This window comes from Loxodonta africana, chromosome 20, assembly GCF_030014295.1.
Source record: "Loxodonta africana isolate mLoxAfr1 chromosome 20, mLoxAfr1.hap2, whole genome shotgun sequence".
NCBI classification, from domain to species: Eukaryota; Metazoa; Chordata; class Mammalia; order Proboscidea; family Elephantidae; genus Loxodonta; species Loxodonta africana.
The window spans coordinates 68,410,252-68,433,974 of record NC_087361.1 but is presented as its reverse complement, the minus strand read 5'-3'; the positions used below and the strand labels follow the sequence as shown (position 1 = coordinate 68,433,974).

At 51.0% G+C, this 23,723-nt stretch overlaps 1 protein-coding gene across 1 annotated transcript; it reads right to left on the bottom strand.

Annotated features, from left to right (window-relative positions):
* Nucleotides 1-70: 70 nt before the first annotated feature.
* Nucleotides 71-23,723, bottom strand: SLC26A9 (solute carrier family 26 member 9). The gene is made up of 20 exons (XM_003410267.4): nt 23,021-23,723; nt 19,992-20,131; nt 19,763-19,873; nt 18,945-19,120; nt 17,029-17,193; nt 16,321-16,473; nt 15,917-15,999; nt 14,798-14,945; nt 14,388-14,501; nt 14,076-14,153; nt 13,394-13,489; nt 11,174-11,280; nt 10,332-10,401; nt 10,119-10,211; nt 9,863-9,976; nt 8,913-9,185; nt 7,863-7,917; nt 6,100-6,245; nt 4,382-4,453; nt 71-3,035 (listed from the first exon to the last, which is right to left on the bottom strand). The coding sequence occupies exons 1-20, from the start codon at nt 23,143-23,145 to the stop codon at nt 2,988-2,990; spliced, it is 2,367 nt and encodes a 788-aa protein (XP_003410315.1). The 5' UTR covers nt 23,146-23,723; the 3' UTR covers nt 71-2,987.

The window sequence follows — 23,723 nt, the reverse complement described above, 5'->3', positions numbered from 1 at the left end:
GACACATCATCAGGAAAGATCAATTGCTAGAAAAAGACATCATGTTTGGTAAAGCAGAGGGTCAGTGAAAATGAGGGAAACACTCAAGGAGATAGATTGACCCAATAGCCAGAACAATGAACTAGAATATACCAATGATCATGAAGATGGCACACGACTGGGCAATATTTTGTTCTGTTATATATAAAGTCACCATTGGAGCTGATTAATAATGACAACATAGCCATAAAAGCCAGAGCTGACTCTGGGAACCGATCCCGAGTACGTGGATCCCTCAGGCCCGTCTCATTTCCCACACCTTTAAAGGCTCTTTAGCTGGGTCCTGGAAGCTTCTTCACTCCCAGGAGTGTCTAATAGCTAGACGGGAGCTGGGAGACTCATGAAGAGATCTTATATCCTCTTTGCTCCCCCCTCATCGGGATAGCACTAATCAAGACTACGTGGGGGTGGTTCTTTTTTGCCTCTCCACAAAACCACTCAAACACACCATTGATTCACATTTCAAAACCACTTTATTACCAAAATGAGCAAAAGAAGAATGGCATTTAAATTAAATAAATTACACAAATATCTCAAGAGTCCCGGTCAGCCCCAGGAACAACGTCATCACAGGTTAGTATCAGTAAGAACATTCAAAAGCATTGAAATTCTGGATTCTTTTACTATATTGCTCCCTCCTCCTGCCTCTATCATGTCCAGAAGAGTGGTCTATGTGAATTTGTTTGTGTTCTTTCCAAAATATTCCAGCAGTGAAGTTTTCTTTGATGTCTCTCCTCTGCCCCATGTGCTTCCAATCTTACCTCTACAGTGAGCTCTGTAAGTACTTTATACCCTTGGGCATGTTGTAAGATTCCCCCTAAGCCCTGACCGACTCCATGTCATGAATCAAAAAGCCCCTTTAATTCCGGGGCTGGCCTAGGGGTTAATGGTCACTTCATCAAGTCCTGAAGAAGTCTAGATACTTGGCTCAAAGGGGGCCTCTGACTTGGAATGTCTGGAGACTCTGTGACCTACCGCCGACTCCTGGGCCTCAGCTGGACTTTGAAGGAGGTGGAGTAGGGGAGGGTGAGTTGTCATTGGCTAAAGTTCTTGTCCTCCTGGAATCTGCACTTTGGGTGCTGGGCATGGTGAATCCCAGATAACATTGTCTTCCGTTTCCAAGTTTTGAGTTCCATTGGCAGCCAGATGGCATAATGAATTCAGAGAGAAGCAATACTCTTAGGCCAAGAATGTGTTGGCCCTTTGCCAGTACCCACTCCTGTTAGAAGACTTGCTAGCAGACTGGTTCACTCAACACGCAGACATACAATACAGGTCAGGCAGAAGGTAGGAATGGGCCACTTTTTCCAGGCTGGGTCAGCCCAACCTGATAAGGCACGGGCCGTTAAGTTGAAGGAGATTGGGAGAAGCAGTGGGGAGAGGCCAGAAGGTTTTCTGTGGATTTGCATGGAAATTTTACAAAACGCTTGCACGTAGAACCTATTTATTTTCAAGTTAACAATGGGGTTTCTTCTAGTTCCCTCCCTATACATAGAGAACTTGACCTCTATTCTCGGATTTCCTAGAAGTTGATGGCCCCAGGTCCTGAGTTTGTTAGGGAATCCCTGAGGAGCAAGCCCCCCACCTGGATCAGCCCCTCTCCATGGTCTGCACCCAGGTGGGGACTCAGCTGGTCCCTAGAGGGCATCCTCTTTGGAAGGCGGTCCTGGGTCAGGAGCTGATAAGCCAAATGATTGGGTCTTTCCCAAGTGAAGTCAAAGGCAGATTTTCTGAGGAGAGGAGACATTTCCCTGATGGGTCCTGAGGTCAGGGGAACTGTTAGAACCCAGCTCCCACCAGCTTGCCCTGGGTTGGCACTTTCAGGTACAAAGAGGGATTTCCAAAAGCCTTTGTGCAAAATGACTGGTAACTATTGGTAGGTTGCCAGAGGATTCTGCCAGTGGCAGAATTTTCTCCCTTTTTGGGTTCCTCTTACCCAGCCTCCCTGGTGGCGTAGTTGTTAAGAGTTACGGCTGCTAAACAAAAGGTTGGCAGTTCCAGTCCACCTGCCACTCCTTGGAAACTCTACAGGGCTGTTCTACCGTGTCCTATAGGGTCGCTATGAGTCGGAACCGACTCGACGGCAGTGGGTTTGGTTTTGGTTTTTACCCAGCCTCCAGAGGAAGGTGTGGCCCCTGAGGGCAGGGGCACCGTTAATATTTCAGGAGGCTGAGACAGCTGCCTTGTGGGGGCTGGCCCTGGAGAGATAGCTCTGGTGGTCTTGAGGACTCTGGCCACTCCCCAAGCTAGAGTGTATGTGCTACATCGCAGTGGAGGTCTCAGCAGCCTTGGGGTGAAGAGGAAAGGGACAGAGTCTCCAGGCTGGTGGGGAGGATGTGGCTCCAGAGGTGAGGAGCTGCCAGGGGAACCGTTGGGGCAGCTGGAGGGGGTAAGCCACAGAGTCCTAACCAACTTCAGTGCCTGGTGGTTATGAATCCCCATGGCTGCAGCCAGGGTACCTGTACCCTGTGGCAGCTTGACATCCTCCACCGCCAAGTCACACAGGTCCAAGGATACCGTCAAGGCTTATGCTCCAAGTCAGCACAGTCATGCTTTCTCTTCTGTTCTTGGCTCACTCTAGAACCCTAGAAGTTCAGGATTCTGTCAGCTGTCACAGGCAGGGCCTGGGTGGGTGCAGTGGAGGGGGCAGGAAGCTTGCTCACAGCTGGCCAGGTCCCTGATGATCAGGGGTAGGGTGGAGAGATGGGTTCCCAGGCCCTTACTCCTGTAAGAGCAGTCTCTCCATGCTGCTGAGATTGGCTTTTTCTAGAGATGCCAGGAGGGAGGCAGGGGAAGGAGAGAAGAGGAGGAGGAGTTGGGTAGAGAGGAGCCAAAGTCCTGGTGAATGCAGTCTCTCCTACCCGCCACTCCCTGCGGCTCTGTGCTCACCCTCCATCAAGTCCCAGGTGCCAGGCACTGTGGAGGTAGCTTGGGAACCAGCCGGGTCCTCACAGGGCAGTCAGAGTCTCTGTGTGAAACATGCTCCCAAACATTTCCTGCAGGGGCCATGGGAAAGGGAGGGGGAGCGGCGTTAGACCTGATGGGTTTAGAGGGCCGAAGCCAAGATGTGACTCTATGGACCACTGGCCAGGAAGAGGCGTCGTGAGTGTGTATGTAAGTGTGTGTGAAAGAAAGTGAGTGGGCATCTGTGAGTGAGTGTGAGTGTGTTTCTATGAGTATGTGAGTGTGTGTGTGTGTGTGAGAGAGAGGGTGTGTGTGGGCACAGGCTAAGGCAGGGCCAGTGGCCACAGAGGTGAGCCGGTAGAGTGGTGACGTGAGAATATTCCCCACCCCCCACCCTGTGTGTGTGACTGTCCACATTCCTCCTCCCCCTTTTAGCTTAAAATTTTTCATCAGGAAAGATGAGGGAGTGGGGCCGATTAGCTCTAAAGTCCTTTCTTGCTCTGATAAGCTGTTTTGGGTCTATCTAGGTTTTTGAGAGGAGATTCCAGTTCTACTCCTTAACGCATAGGAGTCGGAATCCACTCAAGGCAATGGGTTTGTTTTTTTGGTTTTGATAGAGATTCTGGGGGCACAGAAATCAGCCTGCCATATCTTTGTGGCTCCAGCTCTATTTTCTAATGTCTCCCATGTACCATAAACACTCTCAGAGACTGCAAAACTCAAGGCCAAAAAGAATGGGAAGAGATACAAGAAGAAATTATTTTTAATGGATCTGAAGCCAGATGTCTCTAAACCTAGTCATCTGGTTTCTTTTAGTTCGGGGCATTGGGTTAGTGCTAATGTTCACATCAGGGCCTCGGGGCCTGTGAAGACAGGAACCCCTCACATCTGCAAAGCGTGTAGCTCTTAAGGCCTCTTCACAGGCACTAATAATTTACACGAGCCCTGGGCATTTGTCTGACTCTACCAGAGTATGTTTCCCGAGGGCAGGGGTGTTTGTTTATTTTGTTCCCTGCTGTGTGGCCACCCTGGAACTATGTCAGTAGTAGTAGTAGGCACTCCATAAATACCTGCTGAATTAATGAAAGAACACACAAATCCCCCACTCGTCTTGTAGACGGGACAAGTATTGCTGATATTTTCCTTATTTTACAGATGAGAAAAGCTGGAGCTCAGTGGAGTGAAGTGTGGCTGGCCCAACATCGTGTAGCTGACGTATGGGAGAGTTAAGGACAGATATTAGTTCTCCAGGGCTTGGTCCAGTGTCTCTCCCTTCCCCCATGATGCCTTTCAGGGAGTGAGAAGAATTAAGATCTAGCTTGGAAGTGAGAGCCCAGCGAACACCTTGTGTCTGAGAGGGTCTCCTTCCTTCCCTCCTCTCCCATCTCCTATCTTACCTGCACCTTCCCCCCATCCTCCCAGCACCCCTTCAGCTCACCTGCTCCAAGTTCCAGTAGCTGGGGCTGTCTTCCTCTAAATCGTACAAAGAGAGCTCGGGGTCCACTGGAGCCTGGAGGAGGAAACCGGTGCAGAATAAGCTCAGTGACATGACACCAGTCTGGCACAGTGTGGCAGGAAGGACAGAGGCAGACTCCAGGTGGTCATCATGTTTTCTGCTGTGTGACTCGCCCTCTTGCCCCTTCCCACACCTCCTTCACCTGCCTCACAAAATACACAGACAGGTGTGCATCGGCGTCTGCCCGCCTTCATGGGGCACATTTGTCTAGCTGCCTGCATTGGAGGAATTCGCCTCCCCTCTCTGGGTGCCCATGTCCTCACCTGTAAAAGCAGGACAATCAAACTCTCATTGCTGGCCTTACCCCACGATGTGGAAAAGCTGTGTGTGTCTCTCTTGCTCTCTCTCTGTATATAATTTATATATTTAAATACATACAATTCCCTATTCTACAGATCAGGAAATAGAGATTAATATATATATGAATATCTATAATTTATATATATGAATATCTCTCTCCCACAGAGCAGCTAGTGGGTTTGAACTGCTGACCTTTTGGTTAGAAGCCAAACTCTTTAACCACTGCACCACTGGGGCTCCTTAAGAATTTATATTATGTAATTATATATAAAATATACAAATTATATATGAATATACAATTTTATGTATGTAAATCTTTTTTATATTTTCTATATGATTTATATATATGAATATGATCTATAAACTGTAATAACTGAAAATTATTAGTGAAATAATGATTCTTCCAGCATCTCCCTCTCTTTGCTTCGTGGTCAAGGTTCACGAAGCAGGAAAGCCCATCGCTCCCCCAGTTTCCCTCTGAGTATGGAGGGCGCCAGCCAAGGCCCTGTGTTTTCCTGGGTAGCATTTCTGCTCAGAGAACAAATGGCTTCACTTTCTCCAGAGCTTTAAACAAAGAGCAAATGGTTGGTCTAGGGCCAGAAAGGCCTTTCTTAGGACACACAGAGGGCAGGAGAGGTTTTTATCGAGGGCTGGGGCAAAAACAAAGCCTTGGGAGGTCAAGGGCAGAGGCTGAGCTGGGAGCGGCCCTGGGGAGAGGGGAGTGGCTGTGAGGCCTGGGCAGGGACCCCAATGGGGTAGGCTTGTTCTGACTCCCCAGCGTTTTGGAGTCCTAGACAGTGTTGTTTGTATTTCAATTGCATGCTGCTTACTTAGCTAGTAAATTAAATGTCAAGAAGCTGAGACAAAACTTGGACCCAGCCTCTTTATCGTCACCAGCCTGAGTTCTTTAAGCCCACTGAATTAAAATAGGCAGGGACACTCCCCACCCTTCCCCAGACCTCTTTTAGGGAGAGTCAAGGGGAGAGGTGAGCAACGCCAGGACAGCAGGCAGAAATACGCTTTGGGTTTTCCTGAGGTCAGGAAATTAATTAACATTGATACAGAATTTGTGGTTCTCTCCAGCAATCCTAAAGCTCTTTCAAGTAACATAAAAGATATAACTTTCATTTAATCCTAAAACAAAAACAGAAAAACCCTGTCGAGTGGGTAACGTTATTTCACAGTGTCCATTTTACAGGTGAGGAAACTGAGATTTAGGAAAGTCGAATGACTGAACTGGCATTGGACTCAAACCTTCTCCTGGGTTCTTTTTGATGCTTCTTAGTCCTGCTATTTCGGTGCCCTGGGAGCCTAGGATTCCCCAGTGCAACGGGCCTTACCCCTTGGAAGCTGTGTCCTGGGGCCACATCTCTGGTGCCTGCCTGGGCAAAGAGGACTGCATCATGTATGCTAGGGAAGATGTGGCTGCGCTCTAGACCCCCGTCTTCAAAGACACCTCCATGGCTAATGTCGTTGTACACCTGGGCTAGAGAGAGAAAAAGATCACCTTATGAAGGTCACAGCCACCGTGCATTGGACCTGGCGGAGGATGGTGAGAACACAGTAGGGAGGGAAGGATGGAGAGAGAGGCCTGAGGTTTGTACTCTGGCTGTATCCAACAGCCGTGGGCACTGCAATACCCACCCTGAGCAGCAGAGGGCATCATGAGCCTGAGGGTGCTGAATCTTCCACCCTGGGCGGAAGGAAGCAGTTCGATTCAGGAAAGTGATTCTTTGTGGTGATTGGAGAGGGAAAGACTAAACAGTCCTTGAGGAGGCTGCTGCCAGTTCCATCCCCTAAGGGCCCATTCTGCTTCTTGTTTACCTAGACATTTCCCGCAGCTTCACCTGTGTGTGTGTGGCAGTCTTTCCTCTCCTCAAATCCTAGAGATGTTTTGCTGAAGGAGTGGGTGGGGGGGGGGGAGGTGGTGGCAAACCCACTGCCCTCGAGCCGGTTCCGACTCATAGCGACCCTATAGGACAGAGTGGAACTGCCCCATAGAGTTTCCGAGGAGCTGCTGATGGATTCGAACTTCTGACCTTTTGGTTAGCAGCCAAGCTCTTAACCGCTGGAGGAATTCCGCGGATCCCAACTCTGGAATATATGCTTAGCAGGTCATTCCCATCTAGAACTGTGCTTCGTGAGCAGGGTCCCCACAGAGCCTGGGAGGTGCTCAGGCCAGCTGGGAAGTTGGGCAGCCCTGCTGGGAGGGACCTGACCCTCTGCTTGAAGCTGGGTGTGTGTATGTCCCCTCCACACCCTCTTGTGTATCCGTGTGCGCTCACTGTGGCTCCGTGTCTGTGTCCTTTACGTACATTCTAATGACGTGAACCTACACCTGTACCCTCTGGACTGTGTGCATGTAAAACTGATATGTGTGCTCCATACTTCCAGGTTGGGAGAGAACCCCCAAATGCATTTAGTCAAACTTCTTATTTTATGTAGGAATAAAATTGATCCCTAGACAGATAAAGTAACTTGGCCAAGGTCACGTGGCAAATTATTGATAGGGGCAGTTTAGAACCTTAGTTGTCCTTTCTCAGGTTCTGCATCTGATCCCTCACTCTGTTATTGAGACCTTTAGGATGCTTACAAGGAGCCCTGGTGGCACAATGGTTAAGCACTCAGGTGCTAACCAAAAGTTGGTGGTTTGAACTTACGCAGCAGATCAGTAGGAGACAGACCTGGTGATCTGTTCCCATTAAGATTATAGCCTAGAAAACCCTATGGGGCAGTTCTACTCTGTCACATGGGGGTGCCATGAGTTGAAATCAACTGGACTGCACCTAACAATAACAACAAGGATGTTTCCAGAGTCCCTGGGTGGTTGCAAAGGAGTCCCTTGGGTGGTGCAAACGGTTATGCACTCAGCTGCTAACAAAAAGACTGGTAGTTTGAGTCCATCCAGAGATGCCTTGGAAGAAAGGCCTTGTGATCTACTTCCAAAAGTGATGCTTCCATTGATACCCCTATGCTCTTATGAACAGGCAGTAGCTTGGGGAAATCTTTGGGGCTTTCATCCCTCTGTCATTATTCTGCATCCTGCCAACCTGGCTCCACGCCCCCCCCCACCAGCCTTTCAGTCCCCTAAATGTCCTCTTACCATGAATGTTCACCAAGAAGACCTTCACACCGATCTTCCCGAAGGTGGAGCCCAACTAGAAGTGTTGGGGAGGGTGGTTGGGAAGAGAGACAAAAAGAATGTTCTGAGTGGGTCTCAAAAGTGATTCACAAAATGAACTTCAGAGGGTAAGCCAAACAAACAAGCAACCCCAAGGACCCTGGGAGCCAAAGATAAAAATAGCAGCCAAGCACACCACTTCTTTCTGGAGTGTTGGCTGAGGGCTCCTCTGCAGAGTGGGACGGAAATGGCGCTTTGCCAGTTTGGTAGTCACTTAAAATCACCACGGCCCCTTCTTATGGGGCCAGAACTTTCCTTTCAGTAGTCTGATTCCCAGAATTCACCCCTTTTCCAACTTTGTGGCTTCAGGCAGACGCCCGCAGGGAAGGACTAAGGCCTAGAGAAGGCTAGGGCTTCACTTCAGCCAAGGTCAGCCTGGACTCCAGGCCGAGGACCGGCGAGCAGGTGTCTCTGTGCCCGCCCGGCTGGCCGGCCGACGGTGAAGTCACCCTGTATGTTCTCTGTTCCTCTCTGTTCCCTGAGCTGCCTCTGTCTGATCCAGCTCTGAGGGTTGCCGACTCCCTGCCTTCAGAGGTGGCCACTTAAAAGTTATCAGATTGATACATTTTTTTCAAGGTGTCTCATGGGCTGCCTGTTTGGCCTGAGGGTGTGGGGAACTGATATAATTTCTTCTCCTCTCCTAGGCTGGCCAGAACTGGCTGACTGAGGGTGCAGGGTGAGTGTGAGAAGGAGCAGCAGGCCATGAGCCTGGGGGCAAGCCTGTGGGGGCGTGGTTCCTGGGGACCTCTGCTAAGACAGGTGGAAGAGTGAGGCCTGAAGCTCTGGTCTCCTTCTCCAGGGCTGTGCTGGGTCTGCTCCGCAGAGAGCATACCATCCTGGTTGTGTCTGGGGAAAGGAGGGACCCTGAAGAGTCTTTGGACTCCTTGCTCAGCTCGTGGAAAGGAGGGCTCCAAGGAAAGGGAGTTGGGGGGAGCAGGCTGTGCGCATGCTTCTTCTCTCTGAGGGCCTCACCTTGGCCAGGGCTTTGATGCCCATGAGGTCCACAAAGCTGACTCCACTCATGTCGAGGATGAGGGTATGGAAGGTGACAAAGGGTGGGACACTGGCCAGGGTGTCACTGGGGGACTCAGCTGAGGCTGGTAGCTCACAGTGGGCACCTGAGGAGGTGTCAGGGCTGAAGGTGATGTAGGATACGCTGGCACCGTTAGTGGGCTTCTGGTTGTTGTTGGGGTCAGTGGGAGAGGCGTTCTCAAAGTCCTGCTGGAGCTCCTGCAGGGAGACAGTCTGGAGGGGTGGGGGTGGGGTCCAGAGTCAGGGCTTGGTAAACTGAATGACTGCTGTGGTTGAAGCAGGGGCCCGGAGAGTGGAGGTGGAGTGGAGTGGAGGTGGCGGTAAGTAACTGAGCTTGGTGGTGGAGGGCACCCAAAAGCCTTGGGTTTCAGCTCTGAAAACCCATAGCGAAGGCTTCTCCCATAGCCTGTTCCTTAGGCAGGACTTGCAAGCTTGGCCTCCTACAACTCGGGACGAGGGGGGAGGAGCCTTCTGAGAGAGCTACTGAAGACTCAACACTCTGCTCTGGGAGGAAACCTTTTTGGAAACAGCTCAACTTCTTTTTGCCTGTGTCTCGCCAGAATTCCCATGCCTACCCCAGCCTGGCTAGTTCTGGGTTTGCTGGGAACCCCAGTTAATTCGCTGCATCTCTTCATCCAGGGTTGTTCATAGGTCTATGGGCCATGCCCTCTTAGCCAGAAAGTGGGGAAGGGCTGTCTTGGGAGTTCAGTGGCTACCCTGGAAACTGACAGGCCCTCACTCAAGAAGATTGCCCAGTGGCTACCAGGAAGTGGCCTCAGAGACTTTCTGTCTTTGCCTCAAAGGTGCTGGGAGGTGGGACACCAGGGGACAAGATACAAAATAAGCAGAGTAGCAGGGCATGGGGCTGTTCTGAGCCTCAGTTTACCTACCTTGGTTTTCATGAATAGAGATTTCTTGTGTTGGGTGGGCATCTTTCTCCCCATCTCCTGCTTCTTGAGGTATTTTTGCTTGGCCAGTAATACTTTCTGGGGGTCCACACCTGTCTGAGGGGAGAGAGCCAACAGCAACCTTGACCTCCAATCTCTCTAGGAGTGGCCTACTCTCAGCAACCTGCCCCCCTCTGCACCCATGTTCTGGGCTGGATCCTTGCCCAGCCCCTCTGGTTGTCAGAGGGCTGGGCCTCACCTTGGCAATAACTTTTTGCCTGAAGATCTCTGAGTTGGCAAAGTAGAGGGGGGAGCAGTAAGTGACGATCTTAACCCCTGCAGTCTCCCGGACCTGTGATGGAAGACTGGGCTCAGGTAGCAGAAATGTCTTTATTGGCTTTAAAAACACAAACTCATCACCTCAGGGTAGGGACAGGGCAAAAGGGGGAGGTCATAAGCTGGGGTTACGCACCCTATTGTAGGTCTTGGGATTCACATAAATGTCAGTGTCCATAACCTGGGCCAGAGCACAGCCATTTCGACTGGAAGGAGAAAGAAAAGAAAAGCCTAAGAGAATGCTAACGGCATACGAGTCTGGAAGGATGCTGGGGAGGGGAGCTGGCTGCAGGGCCAGGCCAGGAGGGGGCCCTTCTTCATTCCCAGGCTTGCTCGTCTTTCTGCATTGGAGGTACATTCCTGGTGGCTGGTGGTTCGGGTGTAACAAGGGGATGACAGGCAGGCCCTTGATAGAGCTCCCAGATGGGGGATCAGGACAGAAGATGGGGTACACAAGGTCACAACCTTAATTGGCCCCTGAAGTCATCAGTTGCTGGTTCTGAGTTGTCAAGAAGGGAAGAGCGGGCTTCCTTAACATTCGGCATCCTCCTTTCCCTGGCCTGAATCCCTCCCCCTGGTGCCCCTGCCCTTTACTACTTAATCTTGGTCCAGGAAGGACGCAGCAGCTGTCCCATGGCCTGGTGTTGCCCTGGGGGGACTGGGGTTCTGGCAGTGCCTTTGGAAAGAATGAGTCTCACCCACCCGCCCTTCTCCCACTTTCTCTGGTCCCTTCCCAGCAGCCCTCTGGGACTATAATGACTTTCTGTTGGGTATTCAGAGTATGGGAAGTCAGACAGCCCAGCCTATACCCACAGTCCTGGTTGGGCTGGCTCTCCTACAGGCCTGGCAGCACCTCTAGTGCAGGCCCAGAAGGAGTAAGAGCCTGGTGGGCTGGGCCAGGCCTGGGCATGGGGGTCCTTGGCAGCCTGGACTAAGGACCCTACTGCTGTGCCTTGGTGGGAGGAGGGTGTTACTTACAACTGGGTCTGGAAGACCACAACCAGAACAGAGAAGGCGACGCCCACTGCCACACCATATGGCAGGCTCAGGAAAAAGGAGGCGAGGAAGCTCACCACCCAGACGCACTGTGAGGAGAGAGCTGTCAGAAGCAGGCCTGGAGAAGGCTGACTCTTGCAGGAAGCCTTCCTGGATCAGCAAGCCCTTCTCTGCTAGCACAACTTCAGATCCACCCTTTCCTTTTTTTGCACTTTTGCGATGTTCTACGAATTTGTGCTTCAGTCACACTTGCCCGTTTCTCCTAGATTGCGTGTGGCCCCTGATCTTGTCTATTGTTTTAATAGACAACCCCAGTGCATGCAGGAAGACAGCAGTGCATAATGATAAGAGCATGAGCCTTGGGCCAGATATACCTGGGTTCAAAACTTGATTCTCCTACTTCCTAGCCTCAGTTTCTAACCCAAAAGGGAGAGTAATAATACCTACAGTACTTCAGCAAAGGAATAAAGTGTTACATGAAGGACCTAGCCTAGTGATCTACCACCTGTCTGGTGGCTTGCTTGTTGCTGTGATGCTGGAAGCTGTGCCACCAGTATTTCAAATACCAGCAGTGTCACCCATGTTGGACAGGTTTCAGTGGACCTTCCAGACTAAGACAGACTAGGAAGAAAGGCCTGGAGATCTACTTCTGAAAATAAACCAGTGAAAACTGATATAACGCTGGAAGATGAACCCCTTAGGTTGGAGGAGACTCAAAACACACAATGGCTACAACAATGGACTCAAGAGTAACACCGATCATGAAGATGGCGTGAGATTGGGCAATGTTTGGTTCTGTTGTACATGGGTCACCATGAGTCAGAGCTGGCTTGATGGCAACTAACAAAACAACAGCCAAGTGAGGGAGACCCAGTGACTTTCAATAAATGTGAGTTCGCTCTCTCTGTCTAACAGTGAGCTCTCTATGTCCCTACAGGTGCTCAGTGACTGCTTCCTGAACTGACGGCCTGGTGCTTGGTTGTGTGGGTGAGGAGGGGATTGGATGCAGCTCCCATAGTTGCTAACCTTTTGGCTAGCGGTCGAGCTCTTAACCACTGCACACCAGGGCTCCCATGGACCCTTTAGAGCCCCTCACGTTCCTCTAAACAAACTAAATCTGTCCAGATTCCTGTAAGTCTATGGAGACACAGAGCACTGTATGAATATAAGAGACTGTTATCGCTATGGCACAGGGATCGTTGGGGTGTATTAAAAGCAGATTCTTGGGCTGAGAACTGGGACATACATTTTCTCCATGTCCTCATCATCCACTCACTGGGGGACCCCAGATGCACCAGTCAATTCCCTGGCTTTAGGATTTCTTTCTCTGCACCTTGCTGGGGAGCCTCCCTCCTATAAGAGACGGTATAACTCAAAAGTTTGGAGTCAAAGATATTGAGTTCAAATCCAGACTCTACCACTTACTACCTCTGGGGCCTTTGATGAGTTACTTCACCTCTCTGAGCCTTGGTTTCATCATGCTTAATTGAGGTTAGTAAATCCTCTCTTGGGTTGTGGTGTGGCTTAAATGGGGATAATGCTGTGTTGTCAATACCTGTAGCCTTTATTACTATTGTACAGTGGACGATGCAGTGAAGGATGTGATTAATCATAACAATTTATCATGTTTGCAGAGTGCCTTATGGTTACTTGGTGCTTTCCCATTATGATCTCATTTAATCCTCAGGACAAGTATACAATGCAGCCATGACTATCACTGGAATTTACAGATGAGGAAATAGAGCTCCAGAGAAGTCTAATAACGTGTTCAAGACTCTGTTCCTCTGGCTTTGTGTTCTTGGATTTTTTTTTTTAAACTATATCCTTTTGCATTTTTGGAACTACAAATTGTAAAAATAATAATAGATAACTTTTTCTGAACACCAGATACAATTCAGACAATGTGCTGCTTACTTGTCTTACTTTTCTTCCTCATAGCAACTCTAGGCAGTAAAAAAATTTCCATTTCCTTCCATATGAAGGTGAGACTCATAAAATTTAAGTGACTTGCTTTTGGTCACTGAGCCAGTGAATTGTTAAGTTGGGATTTGAACATAGGGTAACTCTTAACTCCTGGGCTATGCTATGCTAATTAGGGAGCAGTAGGTGACAGGGATCATTGTTAGGAGAACTGACATGGCTTTGGGGTTGAAGGAGGGGGCAGGGGTATGGGTGGGTACCCAGAGACTGCCCAATACATACGCAGTCCAGCTTGTTCTTCCTCCACAGATAGTAAGGGTCAGTGAGTTGCTTGAGGGAGTTCTTGAGGTTGACAGCTATCAAGGCTCCTAGCACAGACTAGGGAAGCAGAACATTGTCCCATGTCACATTGGGTATCACCTTCTTTCTGCCCTTCCTGGAAATACCTGGAGCCTGGCAGGACAGAGCTGGAATTCCAGAATAACCGCCTGGCAGAGCCCCCAACTCTGTGCCTCAATCTTAGGTTTGGAGAGTGTAGGCACTAGAGCCATGGGGTCCATTCTATCCCCATCCTTCACCTTCCTCTCTTCCCTCATTCCTACACAGCCCCAGCCCTAGACACCTCCTGACTGGCCTATGAGAGAGTCTGGCACTCAGATAATTGTGAACAGATTGTGGAATGAACTCTGAGGCCAGAAGACTGGAGTTTGAGTCCAGCTCTGCACTTGTTAGCTGCCTCATCATGGGCAAATCACTTAGACTCTCTCTGCCTCAGCTTCCCTCACCTGTAAAATGGGGAGAATAAACCCCACTTTGTTTACCTCACAGGAATGTGATTAGGATTAAATTTGACAATGGCAGCACTTCATAATATGTACAACAATCCCAGTAGTTCTTAGGGATTGTTTTACTCTATTCCCCCTCGAGTATCTTCCTGACCTCTGTTATCTTGCTGGGCTCTTACCTTGGGGAGAGGGGACAAATAGGACCCCAGGACCAGCATAGTGATCATCACCACCAGCGACACACAGAGGCTTGCCACCTATTCAGAGAGAGAGAGAGAGAGAGAGAGAGAGAGAGTTGGGAATATGGGGTAGGTGTGAATTCTTACTCTTGATTTATTCCAAGAGGGACTTTGGTGGAGTAGGGTGCAGGGTCAGGAGGAGAGAGGAAGGGTGGGGAGGCAGTTGGCCTGGCTTGTGGGTTTCTGATCTCCTCTGGGGCAATTGGTCTGTATCCCACCAGTCCCATCTCACTCCCCAGGTACTGGGCTCACCTGGGATTTTCCTCCAGCTCCATCCACAGCCAGGGTGACGGAGAGAGCACAGCAGATGACATGGATTTTAAAGAAGGAGCCAAAGAAGTTGCTGCAGCCCAGGGCGATCATTTCCTGTGGGGAGGGGGGGCAAGATTGGAAGCCGGGGAATCAGTGCCTGAGCCTGGAGCAGGGAGGGGGTGGGTGGGACTGAAACCAGCCAGCCACCCAAGCTGGACCTTGAGCTTCTGAGTGACTCTATAGTTATGAATTCACACATTCTTAATCAACCTTAAGGGGTCAGAGGTCCCCCCTCTTGCTGGCAGACAGCCTGCCTCATCTCAACCCAAAGAGACCCAAGATATCTCTTGCCTGGTCTCTGCTGGCCATATCCCGTCTTGTCTAGCCCTCCCAGGGGTGGCTGGAGCTACCTGATTAGAATCCACGTCATAGCCATGTTTGTTGGCCAGGGTCCGGCCCATAGCCAGGTTGATCACGTAGCTCACGATGGCTAGAGAGAAGGCTGTGCCAATCATGTCCTTCCACTGAGAAACCACAGGTGACACTGGAGTGGGGAACCTGCCAAGGAGCCGGAGAGGGGACAGGGCCCGGGGGTATGAGCAGGGGGAAGGCAGCTGTCTCCTCCATCGACGCCACTAGTCAGGCCCCACTGTGTACAGGTTTTTTACATAAGTTATCCCCTTCTGTCTGAATCCTCAGTACAATCCTGCAGGGTAGGCACCATGGTTCCTGCTTTACAAAGGAGCAAGCTGAAGCTCAGAGACCTCAAACAACTTGTCCCAGGTCATAAAAAAAAAATCATAGAGCCCATAAATGGTAGGGCCTGGCTTGTTGAAGCCCAGATTCTGGACTCCCGAATGAAGGTATGCTGTTGCTGTTAGGTGACAACTCACGACGACCCATGTGACAGAGTAGAACTGCCCCATAGGGTTTTCCAGGCTGTAAACTTTAGGGGAGCTGATTGCCAGGTCTATCCCCCGTGGAGCAGTTCTAACCTCCAGTCTTAAGGTTAGCAGCCAAGCGTTTAACTATTGTACCACCAAGCCTTTTTTCAGATTCTGGACTCTTTACATCACTGGTTCACAGACCCTTTCCAGGCCACTGCAGTGCTGTGGGGACTTTCTCCCTTGCCTGCTCCAACTCTACAGACAAGCACTGCCCCTCTCCACCCGGGGCCCAGTGGTTGGCACAGATGGATGCTTGGTGAATTCTGTTGATCCTAATGGAGTCCTTTCTACAGGGATAACAACAGCCAATGCCTTAGAGCAAGACGAAGAACCAGCAAGGGGCTGACTCAAGGAACTTTGCTTTAATAGCGTGGATTGCATGAGACTTTGGGGAGGGCATGGCAGCTAAGTCTGAGTTTTCATTAAGTAGAAAGCATTGGCTGGTTGGGTGGCTCTTCTAAGTAATTGTAATAATTCTCGCGTGATCAGTGTCCTACAGTTTATAATGCTCTGTCATTGGAGCCTAGGCCCTGAAGGGGTGTGGTGGGCCTGGGGCCAGGCTTCGGGCATGTTTGGACTCACCCACGTTGAATCTCTCCCACGATCTGCATGTGGTACTTTTTGGGCATCTTATAGCTCCCAGAGATAGCCGTCGCCACCACTACCTGCAAGCCCCAAAGTGGAGGATGGGGACTGGCCGTCAGTTGAGGCCACACAAGGGTCTCTCCCAAGACTCCCTTTCCCCTGGAAGTCCCACACCTAACTCCCCTGCCTCCTTGAGCAGCAACAACCTGAGGAGCAGGAAGCATGGGGGTCCTACACAGGGGGACTGGATGGCTTCCTGCTGACTTCCTGTCCTATTGGCTGCCAGTGAGTGGGCTGGGGATGAGTAGGGGCTTCCCTGGCCTGGGCTGGGGCTGGATTCTTCTTCTCACTGCCTCTCCAGTTTGGCCTGCCAAGACCCCAGCCCCAGTCAAGGTCCTTACCACAATCATCTCCGTGGGGATGGGGAAGTGGATCTTGTGCATGTAGCGAGCGTTCAGCTCCTTCACCAGCACCAGGAAGACGCCGCTGATGAGGGCGAAGATGAGCGATGCCATGTTGGTGTTGGGGAGGTTTTTGCAAATGTCAATGAAGGTCTGGGGGAGAAAGCATTGTGCTCACAGTTGCCCACCCTTCTTCCCATGCCACCCCCACCCTTGGGTGCCTGCCCAGTTTCATCAACAGTACTTAATGGAGGCAAACCAGAGCAGAGTTCAGATCCTGGTCACGAACACTGTTCTGTCTTCTAGCACCCTCTCCCAAAGTTGCTCATGTTGGGATGACAGTGCTAATTCCCCTTTCTTTCTCTAGAAAGAGTTCTAAATAAAGGAGGAGGGATGGAGGCTAGACTTAAGGGAGGACTTCCCAGGTAGGGAGGGGTTAAAGCACTGGAATGGGTACTGATGGATGGTGTCCATGTCCTTTTCTTCAGGGATTAGCCGCAGAGAACCTCAGCAAACCTGTAAGGTCATGTGTTCAACCTTCTCTCCCAAGATGGAAACCCCCTTGAATTCTCTGTGAACAATGGGTCAGGCAGCCCTTGCTTGAGAACACGTCATAATGAGGAACTCGCAACTCCTTGAAGCAGTCAACTCTGTTTACGTTTCTGCCTGAGCCCCCTCTCAGTTGTGCGGGTGTGTCCCCAGACTTACAAAGACAATGGCCCCTGGGCCTGCGTAGGAGGGGACGGTCAGTCCAAAGACATATTTGAGCACTGAGATCAGGATCTGCAGGCCGGCAGCCGTCATGAAGCCCCTGACGAAGGACTCAGAGAGGTAGATGGCCACAAAGCCGAACTGCATGAAGCCCAGACCCATCTGTAAGGAGGAAGAGGGTGGGGAAGACCAAGCTGGTCAGCAGCTTCCACAGCCTACGCACCCAAACCCAGGGCTGGAGTTGGATGCAGCCCTGGGACAGTCTTCGCTCTGGGGAGATAGGCCTTTCTTGACCTTGTCCTGACCTTTGCCATCAGACCTTCGCTTCCTTTAGGGTGCAGGCCTCTTTGTTGCTCACCTCTGACTTCATTTTCTTTATCTGTAAATGAACCAGGTCCTCCCCCAATGTTTCCTCTCAGTAAATGACACCGCCACCTGTCCAATTGCCCAACCAAAAGCTTGGGAGTCATCCTTCCTCACCTCCCACGTCCAATCTATCACCAAGCCCTTTTAATGCTGCCGGCAGAATACTCCACCCCATCTCCTGGTCCACTGCCACCACCTTGGTTTGGGTGACTCCATCACTCGTGTCTGGGCCTCTGCATAGCCTCCCAGTAGGTCCCCTGCCTCAATTCTAATCCACCCTCCCAGCCACCATCTTCTCTGCAGCCTGAACGATCCTCGTAAACTGCCAAACTTTCTGCTCTCTTCCTGCGCTTGGGGGACAGGTCCCGGGCTTCGTTGTCTGGCCTACCTTTCCACCTCTTCTTTGGCCTCTTCCCTCCAAACCCTCTTTCCTCCAGGCACCAAACTCCTTGCCCTTCTCCAGTCAGATCATACTCTTAGGCCTCAATCTTTTTGGGGCTGGTCCCTCTGTCTGGACCATCCTTCTGCACATGTTTATTTGGTTACTGGCTAACTTCTATTCGTCCTTTAAGACTCAGGTCAAATGTCACCTCCTCTATGAGGCCTTCCCTGACCATCTGTTCTGTGTTCCCATAGCTGTTTGTATGAAGCTCTATTATGCCGCTTATCTAGCTACATACACATTTACCTGTTTACGTGGCTACTTCCTCTGCTGGGCTGTGGGCTCCTGGAGAACTGGGCCTCTTTCTTACTTATCTTTATATCCCAGGGCCTCGCCCAGTTCCTAGCTCAGTGAAACAACCAAAACAATTAATCCAGTGAATGAATCAATGACAGGTGCCCTCTGAAGCTGCCTCCACTTTTGCATTCTATTAGGCTGCGTTTCCCTTCATAAAGCCCAGCAGACTTCTTTGCACAAACAAGGGCAGAAGCTCAACTTATGTTGTGCAGCTGATGCTGTGGCTTGGAGCAGAGCAGGCTGGAAGGGGATGAGGAGCATCAGAGTAACTTAGCAGTCTGGGCGCATGAGAAGGAGTGGAAGGAAGACTGCGCGGGCAGGGAGAATTTTTGGGAACTGGAAAGGATAGAAGAGCCAGGCTGTGAGTCTTCTTGACAGTCTCTAATTTCAGGATGGAGCCCCTGGGCTAATGATTAATGTGCTCAGCTGCTAACTAAAAGGTTGGAGGTTCAAGGCCATCCAGAGACACTTTAGAAAAAGGCCTGGCGATCTACTTCCAGAAAAGCAGCCATTGAAAACCCTATGGAGCACAGTCCTACTCGGACACACATGGGGGGCCATGAGTCAGGGCAGACTTGACTGGCAACTGGTTTTTACTGGTTACGCTCAGGACAGTTTTAACAGGTGGGGATGGTCCATCCTGGAGGCAGGTGAGGAGATACTCTGACTTTTCAAGGTCCTTTAGGCCCTGGGGATGGGGAAGAGGGAGGATAAGCCTTAAATGTTCAAACTGGGGCTCTGAGGCAGGGGCAGGGCAAAGGGATGCCATCCCGAGTCCGGGCCCTGGCAGGGCAGGGCTGTCCCTCACCTGGATGATGGCAGTCAGGCAGGCTAGTGTGGCTGACACATGCAGCCTTGCTGCCTCCATGGCCGCCGTGTCCACGTAGCTCTCATTGGTGGCGTTGTTGAAGACCCGAAATTTCGACTCTGGGGCCAGCTGCAGACAGATGTTACCCACCAGGATGCTGATAACGGCAAAGGTACCTGTGGTGCCCCACCCAGCCAGCAAAAATTAGAGGTTTGGGCCATGTCCACAGACACCAGAAAGGGGCCCAGGAATGCTTCCCAGCCCCTGGTGGTAGGTTCCCCCACCTCCAAGGCTCCTCTCCTGCATAACTACAACCATTCACATCTACACATGAGCTATCATTTTCAAAGTGCTTTCACCTCAGTTGTTACTCTTATCGCACTGGACACGTGAGAAAGTGGGCTTGGAGATACAAACAGTGCTTGAGCCAGAAACCATGCCTTGTGACCAGGTCTTGTGACCAGGTCTTGTGACCAAATATCTCTACAGTGGCCTGCTAGGCCAGCCTGCGCATTAGAATGGTAGTTTCTCACATTTATTTAGTCCTTATGGTGTGTGGGGTGTCTTGTTCCACCCAGCTTTCCCCACGGCCCAGTGAGGGAGGCAGAACAGGCTGGGCTAATTGAGAACACAGGTGCTCAGTGGTTTCTCTAAGGTCACAGGAGATGTGGGACTGGCTCTCACAATGACTGTCCCTCCAGAGCTGACCAGCACCAACTCTAGGAGAATGAGATGGCAAATCACCTGAACCTCCTTCACCACACTCCCCGTCCTCATGTGCCATGTCCTCCTGGCTGCCGAGAGGGGAGAGGCCTTACCTGGCACCATCTGGTGCACGCCGCCCAGGAAGAAGTAGGTCAGCAGGGGGAAGAAAGACGAGTAGAGGCCATTGACTGCGGGAAGGTTGGCCAGCAGAGCAAATGCCATGCCTACAGGGACGAAGAAACTGAAGGCTCAGGATGACAGAGGTCATACAGGTTAGGGGTGGGTGAGGGGAGAGGAATAAGGGAAAGCAGCAGGCCAAGCCTGGCTGAGGGGACCCCTCACCTTGTGGGACCTGGATACATCCACCACTGAGTCCGCCAAGCAGGTCAGGGATGATGTAGTCTTTGATCTTGTACTTGGGGAGCCAGGAAAGCACAGGAAACAGCCCAAACACCACAGTTTTGATCTTGGCTGAGGAACATCTGCAGGGGAAGAGAGGAGATTTCCAGTCAGCATGGCTTAGGCACTCCAAGTTGGGGATTGTTGTTGTGTGCCGTTGAGTCAATTCTGACTCGTAGTGACCCTATAAGACAAAGTAGAACTGTCCCATGGGGTTTCCTAGGCTGTAAACTTTACAGAAGCAGATTGCCAGGCCTTTTCTCATGCTGAGTCACTAATGGGTTCCAACTGCCAACCTTTTGGTTAGCAGCTGAGTGCTTAACCATTGAACCTCCAGGGCTCCTAGTTTGGGAAGAGGCTACAATATCCTGCTCCCAGTAATTCATCCAGTCATTTATTCATCCATTCAAAATTAATTCAAAATTCAGGTATGATACTGGGCACTCCACTGAACTGTGTGCCAGAGACACTGAGAAGTCAGGAACTTTCTCTTGAGAACCTGTCAACAGGCCCTGGGCATTAGCTGCAGGTCTTCTGATGGTCAACTGCTCACTCCAAGACTTGGTTTAAGGTATGGATCTCATGGTGGCTTAGTCTTCCGAGGTATCAAGTCCTTCCGCGGCTCAGATGGAATTTCTCCAGGAGAGGCTTCTCTGGATCCCTGGCTGGGCTCCTGCAGCTTCCTGTGTACCCTGTGTTGTAATTGCTCATTTTTGTCTGTCTCCCCCACTAGTCAGCAAACCCCACGATGGACAGAAGTCTGCCTCTCTTGCTCATCTTTGTACACCTCATGCAAGATCCAGGGCTGCTTAGTAAGTATCTGTTGAATAAATGAATGAGCGGATGAGGGAAGGACGGGCTGGTATTGAAGCTCAGTCCGAGAGGGGGCTGCTGCCAGTTTTCTTAGGATTTCCTCCCAAAGGAAGGTTCCATTGTCCCTGCAGGTTGTGCTCCTAGTGACTTCTCCTTTATGTGTGGTGACTCCAATACCAGCCTGTTAATTCATCAGCAGGAGCGGGAAGACTGGGGGAGCTGTTGCTGGTCTGTACAGGGTAAGGAGAGTTGATCCCTTCCCTGTTTGTTGAACACCTCCAGGTCCTTTCATAGAAACCAAGGAGCGGCAGGATCAAGGGCCTATAAGTTCAAGGGTGACAGCCAATGGATTGATGACTGGAAGGGGGGGCTTTTGCTTTTCTTCTCCCAGTTGAGGGAACTCAAATACTTGCAGATCATCTGGTGACTCACTGGCCGCTCTGATTAGCCTCTCTTCCTGCCCAGCACCGATTCCTGCTCTTTGCTGTTGCTCAATAATAGTTTCCTTGACCCTGGGTCCCCTGGATGTCACCCAAGGCTGAAAACAACACAGACAATGCTTTGTGCCCTGTGAAGCCTGGGCAGATTTTCTGTCCCAATCAACACTTTGTGGAGTGGCATCACCATCTCCATCTGACTCTGGCTCCCTCTGGGGCTGGTGGGTGCCTCTTCCAGCCCAGGGGTGGCAGAAAGAGAGTTGGAAGGGTGGTCAATATCTTAAAGCATCTTTAAAGCTTTGGACCAAGAGAAAATCAGCTCTGCAAGAGCTCTATCAGGTTTGTTTGTGGCAGAGAAAACTGCACTCATGAAGAGAGAGCTGGCTAGGGAAAGAAAAACAACTCACTTCAGGGCTAGTACATGTCCAGCCTTGCTTGCAAGCCTGTCATATTTTGGGCAAAGCAAATCTAAGCCTGAAAGAAGAGTTGGAAACAGATGCCAGACACTGACAGAGATGCCCCAGAGGCCATAAAATGGGAAATGGAGAGAGGGATTAGCTTTCTAGAGATTTATTCATTAAACAAATACTGATTGAACACCTCCCGTGTGCCAGGCACTGTTCAACGCTCTTATACCAGCCACGAGGTGTACTATTTCCCTACTTCCCTTTATAGTTCTCATCACCCCAGCATTTCAGGACAACAGCAAATACCCCATCTCCCCAGGACAGAAAGAACCTAAACTTACACTCTTTGAGCACAAGGGTACACATGTATGGGTACAGTGCCCAGACCCTGGGTACCCAAGGCCTCTTGACTGTAACAGGCAGTGATGGATCCTCCCAGAAGAAGCAGGGTTGGGCTGGGGATTTAGTTAAGACCCAAGTGGGTGATTCCCCTGGCCTGAACCAGTTCCACCTGCGTCTCTACTTCAGCCATTGCCAGTGACCTCAATCCAGGTAACTGAATCAGCTGTTTCCCCAGAAGAGTGAAGGAGAGCAAGCCAGCCCATAGCTAGGCCTGAGGAGGTCTGCCTGGAGTCCAGAAAAGGGGAGGACACAGTTCATAGCCTCAGGCCTCTGGAGAATGGGCCTACGGCACCTGGTGTAGCCCCTTCCATAGAGCCAAGGCCTCGCTTCCGCATCACAGGTCCAGGAAAGGAATGGTGCAGATCGGGGATCTGACAGTGGAAAGAGTCCAGGGCTGGAGAGACCTCATCCAGACCCCCTTCAGGAGAACCTAGGAAACGAGGGCCTCCTTTGGGCATTCTCTGGGAGGAGCATCTAGCAGGGGAAGAGAACAAAAGGCACGGGGTGGTGGTTTCAGTCTTCCTTAACTTCAGTGGAGGAGGGAACGTGGCATTGAAGTAAAGACTTGATGTCCTCCAGCCTCCATGTTGTAGCGTGCCCACCTACAATTCCCTTTAGAACCCAAGAGAGACTTGGATGGGCTGAAAACGTGGGGGAACACATGCAGCGGCTTGGGGCTGCCCCGAAGCTGTGGATGGTTTTTGCTTCTAGTTCCCATCGTCCCTAAGGGTCTCTCAGCCCAGATGAGGCTGTAAGATCTTGAATTCAGGGTTTGGAACCTCACCTCCTGAGGGCTTCCCCCAACCCCTGTCTTAGGACAGGGTGCAGGAGCCACGGGCTGGTGCAGGGAGGACTTTGGTTGGGGAGAAAAAGGGAGCAGAGGAAGAGGATTCTGGGCTCTGGGCCACATTACCTGAAGGCATCGCGAAGTTTCTTTCCCACTGGGTACGTCCGGTCCTTCTTCTCAAACTCATCATCAAAGAGGGTGAGGGAGTATGCTGCTCTGTCTACCACGTAGCGGGGCCTGGGCTGGTTCATGTCTGGGGGATTGACAAGCTTTGGGAGAAGCAGAGTTGGGGATGGTGAAGGGGCACCCCTCCCCAGTGCCAGCTTGGGCCTTCTCCCTCTGGTCCTCGCTACAGCAGTTTTATCCTGGTCTTCCCCGCCCCCATCTGGCTAGGTGCCTCCCTTCCCTCTTTCAAGTCTTTCCACCAGACTCACTTCTCCTGGTGACCTTCCTTCCCAGGTACTGATGATGCACATGCTCGCCCTGTCTGTTTTGCTTGGAGCCCAGCACACCACACTGTGACATCACCATCACCCCCGCTGAATGCCAGCGAGAAAGAGGTGGGAATGCCAGGTCTGGGACTCAGCACGTGGATCCTCCCCCCACGGGACCCTTGGAGCCCCTGCAAGCCACTCTCCCTCCCCAGACCTCATCTTCCCTGGCAGAAAGGCTCATACCATAGGAAGAAACACAAAACAGCCTCCCTTTAGGCAGGGGGATGGCTGAGGTGACCTCAGGAGAACCCTTCTTGAACAAGATGTCTAGGACTTCACCAACAGGTTTCCCCAGGGGACAATGGTGTGTTGGGGAATTCAAGATGGTCCGCTGG

Excerpts from the sequence above, each read along its gene's own strand:
- SLC26A9 (XM_003410267.4), bottom strand. The coding sequence starts at position 23,145 with ATGAACCAGCCCAGGCCCCGCTACGTGGTAGACAGAGCAGCATACTCC. Across the intron at positions 13,490-14,075 it reads ATTTGTCCCCTCTCCCCAAG|TCTGTGCTAGGAGCCTTGAT; the intron begins GTAAGAGCCCAG and ends CTGCTTCCCTAG. Across the intron at positions 6,246-7,862 it reads CTTCTTGGTGAACATTCATG|CCCAGGTGTACAACGACATT; the intron begins GTAAGAGGACAT and ends TTCTCTCTCTAG.